Genomic DNA, 10380 nt, shown 5'->3' with positions numbered 1-10380 from the left:
AATAAATATGATATGAAATATAAAATATCAGGACAGTTGCATACCAGAATTAGTAGAGGAGGAAGGTATGGGAGACTTGAATCCGAATACTGCAGTGGTTTTCAACGTGTTGGTTAGGACCACTGGACCAGGGGGGTTCCCATATCAAATCAAATCAAACTTTATTTCTAGAGCACATTTACAAAGACCAGAAGGTCAACCAAAGTGCTGTACACGATCATGAGGCAAACATACAATCAACACAAGTAGCATAGTAAAACAAAATCAAAGCAACACAAATAGTACACAGGTTAATTAGGTCAAACATTGAAAGCCAGGGAGAAGAGATGGGTTTTAAGTAAAGACTTAAAGGCCTCTAAGGAGCGGGCAGACTTGATATGTAGGGGCAGACAGTTCCAGAGTTTGGGGCCGGCCACTGAAAAGGCACGGTCACCTCTGGACCTGTAATTGGAATTGGGCACAGTCAGGAGCCGCTGGTCAGCTGACCTCAGGGCCCTGGATGGGGTGTAAGGGTCCATGAGTACCGATAGATACAGGGGGGCCAAACCGTTTAGGGTTTTAAAAACAAATAATAAAATCTTGAAATCAATTCTAAATTTAACGGGAAGCCAGTGGAGGGAGGCAAGGATGGAAGAGATATGATCGAGCGGCGGCATTTTGAACAAGCTGCAGACGTCTTGAGGGAGGACTGGTCCATGCCTACATATAGCGCATTGCAATAATCGAGCCGCGATGAGATAAAGGCGTGGATGACTCTCTGAAGGTCAGGTTGGGAAAGGTAGCCCTTGATCCTGGCCACAAGCCTAAATTGATAAAAACTAGTTTTGACCACGGAGCTGATCTGTTTATTAAATTTAAGGTTGTTGTCAAACAACACACCCAGATTTTTCACTGATGAGTGGATATTAGCACTGAGAGGTCCCAAGGTGGCAAGGGACGGGGCTGACTGTTGGCCAAAAATGATTATATATGATTATGTTTTGGGGTGGGGTCGCAACCAATGGTCTACTGTAGGCTATATCATTTGCCTGTAGAAAACACAATATAGGCCTAGTACTGTCTATAACGGCAGTTCAAATCCGACCACCAAATCTCCTCCACACAGTTGTATTCTCTAGAAAATGATCAACATGTCAGGGATCATATCCTGCTGGGTCATCTCTGCTCCATTAATTTTGTCTCCCAGCATTTTCTGTCATTAGTAGCCTATTGTCAAGGACCCAATCAATGCCATTTTCCCCTCATATTATTTTACCTAAATACAAAAAGTGAGAAACAAAACAGCCGTTCATTAACACGTTAGAACCCATTGATGGTAAACAGCTTATTTCTGCATGAGCGCAGAGGGAGAATGAATTCAACAGGGGCCATCTAGGTAGGTGGGCTGACTGAGTGTGTGTGCGTGTGCGTGCGTGCAAGATAAATGAGCAATCACCAGGTTTATGAAAACAAGCCCAAAATAAGCAACTAGGGTATAGCATCTTTACAATCTTTACAATGCAATACAATTGGAATATTTAGTATTATCTTGCTCAAAATATTTTCAGATTGTCTGTGGACAAATTTGGGGGTGCTTGCCATGAAAATGTTTGAGAACCACTGGTTTAAATAACATTAGGAAACAAGCCGAAATAAGCAACTACACTTTAGAAACAAACACAAAAACGCAACCTGCAAACTACAGTACCAATATTTACAAGCAACTTTACATAAAAACAAGCCCAAAGTTGATTATAATGAGCGCACAATGTGGCAACACTGGCGTGTGTGTGCGTGTGCGTGCGCGTGTGTGAGAGTGCATGCATGCGTGTTGGGGGGTCATTTATGAGCCCTTAACAAATGTGAGTGGACAGGCACAACACAGTCCGTTGTAGAGGAGTCGGGTGATGTGCTGATGGTGTGAGTACAGTGTGTACTTGTGAGGGAGGAGTGGTTCACTGTTATTTGGAGCACTTGGGTGGGCACTGATATTTCCCGCTCAGTTTTATTCTTTTTATCTCCCATTTTGGCCTGTCATTTTCCTCCTCTGTGCTAATTGTTGGGATGTGTCAGTATGCCTGCCGCTTGGCTGCCAGGGGCTGAGGTAATGTGTGGCCTTGGGACAGATGGGACAGGGAAGGCGCCGCACTAATTATGGGGGTGGTGGGGGTACTTCAGATACAGTCTGGGATTCTTCTGTAGATGGGTTTCTTTTGTTGTCTGTGTCCCTCTCGTTCTCTCACCACATGACATCACACCTACACCGGGGGTCTTCAACAATTCTCAGGTCAACAAGGACCCCTTTAGCGGAGAGAGAGAGAGAGATGAAGCAGCCATGTTTGATGGCACTATCATGTTGGATTCATGTTAATGTGTGCTTTCAGACATTTAACCACTTAAACCGTCTATACTTAGTAAACTTGACCTTTCAATCTGTACTTGGTCAGCTCTTTTTTCGAGGCTGGCATTGCAGCCTGTGGTGCCCGGACCACCGCACCGGCAGCTTGGGCCAAAAGTCAAAAATGTATAACAATATCAATAATTAAATGGATCCTGATAGAAAGAAGGCATTTCCCTATATCCAAAAATATATTATAACCGTCCTGTATATATATATTTGTCCAGTATCACACTTGTATTCCTTCCCATCCTCTGTAGAGCTGAATGGATAAAGCATGGATGTATGGATAGATGGATGGATGGATGGATGGATGGATGGATGGATGGATGGATGGATGGATGGACATTCTTGCCAGAGTAAAGAGTAAAAAAAAATGTGGCTAGCCAGCCTTGCCCACACCACCATTACAATTACGCTGTCAGGGTCAGGGGTTGGATTCCCACTGTGACCAGCTATAATAAAAGTGCCAGCACTCATAGAACTAGAAGAATGATGCTACAAGATAAAAGTGTCAATTTGAGAGAAATTGCTTTGAATGGTGGCTTATCAAAATATGCATGAAGATGAGCTCCAAACATGTTTAATTATTTTTTTCTTCCAAAAAATGTATCCCACGATTTTGCAACCCATTTTTTCACCCACTGTCAATTATCTAATGTAATCCTGGGCGCTACACTCTTCACCTGACAGGGGAGAGTTTCCCCAGCCAGACGTAGTGCGTCTTGTTATTCCGACCAGTTCCTTTCCCCTCCATCAGGCTGGCCAGGAGGAGGTAGTTTAGAGACCAGGATTACTGCATGTTTTTTGTGAGGGTACCTACCCTATAGGGGACACGGGGAGAACATGCAAACTCCACACAGAAAGGCCCTTTCGCCAACCCCGCCTCAGGTATGGGCACTGATGACGTGGAGAGAACACGCCCACAGCGTCCCCAGCAGGAATCGAAACCAGGACCTTCCAGCTGTGAGGCGACAGCACTACCGACTGTGCCACCGTGCAGTGACGTAGAGTCTGTGGGGGCCAGACTCTCCTCCCTGTCCTCCCTTACGTTCTCAGATCAGGCATTCAAATGCTAATCGGGTGGCTTTTATTTTCACCTTGCCAGGTAGGTATAAAAGATGCATACTCGCTCTACTCTGCGCGGTCCCCCATGACGATTATAAAAACATTTTGTCTCTGCCACCGTGCCCCCATGATGTTTAACTCTGACACTGTAGTTCAACCCATAACCCCTGTGCCCCTTTTTATACCAATAGCTATAGTATGGTGGTATAGGCCCTATACCACCAAATTTGTATCTCTGCTGGAACTGTTACCCCCGCGACAAAATATAAAACTTATACATTTTTGAGGGGCACTAGCCCCTCCTATGTTCAGCTATAATATAGATTTTTGTCCTGACACAAACATTAAATTAAAAAAAGAAAAGCCTCACTTTGTTGTCACAGAATTCGTTGGGTGCACCAATGGGCGTGTAAACGGGCCTCTGGGGTATTTCAGATCAAACGTCGCGTCGTTGCCTCGCACAGCACAGCTCAGCTCAGCTCAGCACCAGTGTTGCCATGTCTGCTTATTATACGCGACATTGGGCTTGTTTGTCATATCCTTTCGGTAAAGTGGCTTGTAGCCTACATTGTTTTTTTCAAAGTGTAGTTGCTTATTTGGGTTTGCTTCAGTTTTATCACACGGTTGAAAATCTTCAAGCTTGATGTGAGCTTTAGATGCTATTTTCAAAGAAATCCTGAAATGAAACAAATCTTGTATGGTGGACGCACTGGACGGTCCCTATAGAGCGTCACAGTGTACCAGGGCCCAGGAAATGATTCTCTGTTCATTTTCCTCATAGACATTTCAAAAAGTATTTATTTAAAGACGTTTACGCCGCGGACAAAGACAACTCTTGTCGTGACAAATCATGACAACAAACACAATTTTTTGGGCCGAACAAATAATTAGAAAGAAGAAAAAAACGGCAGGTTACAACACTTTTTGTTGTTTTTCTTTGTAATTATTTGTTTGGTCCAAAATATATATATTGTGTTTGTTGTCATGAGTTGTCATGACTCGAGTTGGCTTTGTCCGCGGCGTAACCGTCTTTAAATAAATACCTTTTGAAATGTCTATGGGGAAAATGCATTGGGAATCATTTCCTGGGCCTGGCGTCGTCATGAAAGGGGGTGGGACTGCGACGCTCTATACACTGACACGAAACAAGACAGGAACGCCCAAAAACGTCACAGCCGGTTTTTTAACAAGACAGGAACGCCCAAAAACATCACATCCGGTGTTTTACCCTGGGCAGAATTTTCTATGGCTGCCAATGCAACTTTTTCCAATCCTTAATCACATACGGCAAACACCTATGCCGATAATATCTAACTTGCGGAGGTAACGTGCCTTGTCCGCGGGCAACAGATCTTTCAACGTATGGCATTGCAAATACGTTAGATAATCGCTACTCTGCGCAATATTGTTTTGAAAATGCCGCAAATTGCATTGCAGTGAACGAGAGCAAATCACAAATCACAAATCTTACCCCGGGGGGTGGGCGGAGCCGCGGAGTCGCAGCTGACGCCCCTCCCTCCACTCTGATGACGCGTTGTTATGTCAATGTATAGGCCTACTCCCGAGTCCCTGGCACAAAATATTTTTAGATGGGGGTCTGTGGACAATTAATTAGGCGGCGGCCTACATATTAATTTGGGGGGTCCTTGACATGAAAATGGTTGAGAACCACTTAGTTAAAATTAGGTTAAGCAAGCCCAAATTAGCAACTGAACTACACTTTAGAAACAAACAATCCCACAAAGTGTTAATTTTTAGCCCCTCCTATATAGCTCTTTATACCATTTTAGGGTGTATGATCCGGTCAGGAACTTACATGTTGTAGTCATGCACTGGTTTGTAGTCACCAGGCACTGCAGGCAGGAAACCACAAACCGGAAGCAGAAGTACCCAAAATTCTCTGTGATCATCAAGCAACGGCATCATCATTTTATGGCCTACCTACGCCACCTACCCAATAAATGCCTTGATCCGGCGTATATATGAATCCAGCATGTAACACGAATTACTACTTTTTGAATACTTTGTTGTTCGATATATCCATCTTTTATTCCAACTCGTAGTGACTGGCGAGACAGTCAGAACAGGGGGTAGTACCCAGAGCCATAGAGTAAGACAGAGTTACGACATTGAGCGGGCAGAAAACTGAGCGCTCGAGCGCTGTTACTAAAAAACGATCTAAAATAAATGAATTTAAGATCATAAGGTCAATTGGACTGGCCCCATGAAGTGAATGTAGATGTCGTAACTCTGTCTTACTCTATGGCTCTGGTAGTACCAAAACAACCGGAAACCACAAACCGGAATAGTTTAATTTAGATTGTACCATTCTGTCTAGACCACGCCTAGACGGGATCACACGGACGATTTAGAAACAGACCATGGAGGCTTTCCTCCGAGATGGAAAGTCTGGTGACGTGAGGCTAAGGGCCGATTCATACTTCATACTTTTAGAGCCGAATAAAAGTCGGTTCGGCTCTGTAGAGCCTACAATGTGACGTCATTTGAGGGGGGGCGGGTACCGTCCTAAAGTCGGCTCTTCGTGCTAATGAAAATTTCTGACGAGCCGAAATAATTTCGGCACTACAGCGCCGAAACAGCGGTAAAATAGAAGTATATGAATCGGCCCTAAGTCCGCTCCGCTGGTCATCAAATTATTGGCTCAGGACAAAAAAATACAAAATAAAATAAATCTCCATGACTTCAAGATTTCGTGGAGTGTGTAATAAGAAAATACGTGATTTTTGTGAACTACTCCTTTAACAATCAACTACTTACAGAGAATAAATTAAGTCGCTTATAATAAGCGAACATGGCAACAATATAAGCCCTCAGCCCAGTTCAGCGCACTGAGCGCAGCAGTGTTATTTGTCTGTTCATTCATGTGCTGCTAGTAGCGCTGAGAGCACCGCCAGCCAGCCTCCCTCCCGCAGCAGCACCACACCGTAAAACCTGCTCTCTATCTGCACCGCTCTCCTTCCAGCTACGTCTAAAAAAACAGGACACATATATCTTATTTTGTTTTTCAATTTCTAAAACACACCCTTGCATCGAGTCCATTTCTTTGGCTCCTGGAGGAGAAAAATGGGAGAAGATGCGGATGATTCTTCCCGAGGAATTTCCACCAGCAACAACAACGCGTGTTGTTTTTCTTGTTTACCATTCCCCACCGTTATTATTGCACAGCAACGCCGCCGCGCCGTCGGGAAGAATAGAATAACGCTACACCAATAATAAATCATACTAATGATGAAGATAACGAACATATGTGGTCTGTTAACGGAGATAACAACACGGTGATTTTAGGAGGGCTGGGAATCCCAAAGATAATCCTAAACGGCTAGCCAAGCCAGTTAGCTGTTAGCAGCTCCCATTAAAGCTAAGCTAAGCAGTACAGTGTGTCTGCTTGTAAAAAGCTAAAACTGTGAACCAGTTTCGTTGTTTATTTAGATTTTTTCCCCATACCTCTTCTTCCTCTTGGACCATATTTATTTGTGGGACGCCTGGGGAGGATTTCTACCGTTTCGACAGGAATGGAGAGACAGGGTTTTGTGACCTTGTTTTGTGGTCTGTTGCTGCTGAGTGTGTCCTCCTGGCCTGCTGCTAATGGAGAAAGTAAGTCAAGTCCCCCAAAACATTTATTATTGTATATTGATTTTATTCGTATATTTATTATCGTCTCTCACACGTGTTTGATTATAACTATGATGATGGCGGAGAGAGTAAATAAGTCAAGTCAAAATCACCATTTATCACCATTCATATCATCGCTTCTCCGAATTCCACCTACATAGCCTAACTGATAACGTTAAACAATATTCGCACACACCTGAACTCGCTGCTGCCTTGGAATTGGTTAATTAACATCGACGTTGGCAGAAAATGTCAATAACGCACACTAACTTCTGCCACACACACACACACACACACACACACACACACACACACACACACACACACACACACACACACACGCTAGATCATGTTGTTGCCCTCTAATTTGGGCCATTTGATCAAATGTGGGGGTACGGTAGTTTTGACATTGGTGTATACATTATTTGCATACCGGTAGTTTTATTTGGTTTAGTTATAGTTGCACCAGAAATTGTACTGTGTAGTGTAACTGTTTAATAACATGGTATCAACATTCAGTAGCAAAAAGCATTGCAAGGAATTTCTGCCAATCTTCTAGGACAGATTTTATGGTAATTTTGATATTTCAGAGCACCCCCCCCCCCCACACACACACACACACACACGTTTTTCCCCTTTTTTAACATTTCAATATTTCAAGAAATATATAGCCTATTAGCCTACTTTGTGTTCAAACTTCACTAAAATACTGTGGATTTTAGTGAAGTTTAGTCACGCACACCGACATTATCCTACATAAGCCATGAAAAGTATCCAGATTTGTTTTTGACTTAACATTTTCTCTAAACTTGCAACAGTGTGCCTCCAGGGTTTATATTAATGAATGTGTTAATTTGCTGCAATCAGAGAGAGAGAGAGAGCAGAGGAGATGCTTTTGCTGAATTATTTGAATTTATACAGATGAAAGATGCAAGGTGAATAAAGGTTAATATTAGGATTAAAGTCACTGTTGGCTATTCATATGGTTTATGGCCTAACATTAAGGCTATTAGTATTGTTGCTGACTGCTTTTGCATTCAGCCTCCTGTGCATTATGTGAGTACGGCACCACAACAAAACAGCCTGCCATGCATCCTCTATTTATATTGTTTTGTTTTTGCAGTTATGTATTTATGAGATGCTACACCTGTGTGTGTGGTGGTGGCTCCAAGGGATTGAGTTACAAATCCTTACTATTGGCTCCTTGTGATGTTTGATCTGGGGAACTGAACTGAAGCGTTTTGTACTTGTTTGTAAGTCATTTTCTGTATAAGATCATCAGCTAAATGATTAAACACATAAAGGTACTTTATTTCAAATATATTAGAGTAGGGCTCTTCAACATTTTAGCTGAGAGAGAGATGAAGCAGGGACCCCCATTACAGATTGTATGAATGTGTTGCAGATTCAACTTAAATTTATTCATAGATCGGTTCATAGACTTATTCAGTGTTGTTCAAATTCATGTTTTTTAATCTGTTGGATTCACGTTAATGTGTATTTTCAGAAAGTTAACCACTTAAACTGTCTATTTATTAGTAAACTGAATTTAGTAAAGCTGATCTACAAACTCACACAACAGCGTCTCGCAGAGGTGCATTGTTGTGTTCTTGTGTAGAGGGAAAATAATATATATATATATATACATAGCTACAAGCAGTGATAAGATGGGAGAAGAAACAAATAGACACATACAATAAGGGACCAAGAAGCCCCTTTGGGTTTGGTCCCTTAATAATCCTATTGCACAAAGATTTGGCGGCCCACCCCTGTAGTAACTCTTGTAGTTGAAGACCCCTGCATTAGGGAAAGGGATCTCTCACTAGTGGACAGTGGTGCATTCAATAGAGGGTATGCGCATGCTTAAAGTGAATAGCACATCGAGTGGCAAAGCAACAGGCAAAGTGAGTTTAACATTGTTTAACGTTGTTTAATGCAATCAGATAGGACTTTTCTGTTTGGATGTACGTACGGGGCTGTCAAGACCAGAAAGTCGTTTTATGACACTCAGTAGGCATTCCTGCATAACTTCCGGGTTTGATGATGATATCATATCACGCGCATACCCTCTATTATAGTACAATATAATACAATATATCAATCGAAATCCGGATGATAGGTGAATCGATCGAGAGGCTGCTGTATCGATACAGCAATAAACAGCATGAATATGTTTAATCAAGATATATATATATATATATATATATATATATATATATCCTATTGTGGCCTCTGTATCGTGATACATATCTATCGTGAGATTGCAAGCAATATCCACCACTAGCGTGTGTGGAGAGCGAGCAAGCGTGCGTTTGTGAGAGTGGAGAGAGAGCGTTCGTAGCGTACGTGAGTGAGAGTGAGAGAGTGGAGATGAGCGAGCATGTGGGAGAGAGACAGAGGGAGAGAGAGAGAGAGAGAGAAGGCCACTACATATTTATTGTATAAAATTGTGTTGCAGATTAAACTTTTCATAGATTTCATAGATGGCTTCAAAGACTTGTTTGACAGTACCAGTGTACCCCCCCTAGTGTCCCCCCAGACAGTGCCGCACAGACAGTGTCCCCCCCCCCCCCCCCCCCCAGTGTCCTCCCAGACAGGATAGACTCCATCTTCCAGAGGTCTAACCATAGAGTATAAAGAAGGATAGATACTGATCTGGTGCGAAGCTCCACCCCCTCCGCTATTCATGTCAGTGGAAGTTGCTCAGTGGCGTTTTGAAGCACACGGAAGGACCGTCTCAAAACGTCTACTTCCGCATTGGACCACCAAATTTTGGTGGTCCAATGCGGAAGTGCAACCGAGCGCTCAATGTTAAAGCCCAGCTGCACGGGGTTTCCTCGTCATGAATCCACGGGTCCGCCTGCAGTCCTTCCTCTTACCACTAGGGCCCAGTGCTTCAACGTTAGAGCGCCTCACTGGCCCCTTGGGTCTAACGCATTGAAACGGGGATAGACTCCATTTCCCAGAGGTCTAGCGCATTGAAACTCACACGGTCAGGATAATACAGACTGTAAAGAAGGCTCTTGTGGGTTTTTTGGACCGTAGCCTAACCACTCCAATACGCAGCTGTCTGTCTGTCCCTGTGTTTGTCCATTTCAGCACGGACAGCTGCAGTAGCGCTATGTGAACTGGGGTGGCACTGTTGGGCGGCACACACACCCATTGCCCACTGCAGCAGCGTTAGTACAGTACACCCATTTAGTAGTATCTGTACTACAGTACGTATAGTTGCACCACTCAGTTCAAACAGGTGTGGTGCCAGGCCGCTCCAATGAGTGACTGTGTGTGTATGTCTGTTTGTG

At 43.4% G+C, this 10380-nt stretch overlaps 1 protein-coding gene across 1 annotated transcript in view; it reads left to right on the top strand.

The window, feature by feature from the left end:
- Positions 1–6821: 6821 nt before the first annotated feature.
- Positions 6822–10380, top strand: part of LOC310879503 (insulin-like growth factor 1 receptor) — an 89280-nt gene continuing 85721 nt past the window's right edge. The window contains exon 1 of the mRNA XM_083794240.1: positions 6822–7060. Coding sequence (XP_083650366.1) covers positions 6979–7060 — 82 coding nt within the window. The 5' untranslated portion in view covers positions 6822–6978. The remainder of the gene's footprint in view (positions 7061–10380) is intronic.

Source organism: Protomyctophum parallelum (assembly GCF_964188405.1).
Source record: "Protomyctophum parallelum genome assembly, chromosome: 2".
In the NCBI taxonomy this organism is placed as follows: Eukaryota; Metazoa; Chordata; class Actinopteri; order Myctophiformes; family Myctophidae; genus Protomyctophum; species Protomyctophum parallelum.
Note: the sequence above shows the minus strand (reverse complement) of the source record. Positions and strands in the feature narration are given on the sequence as shown.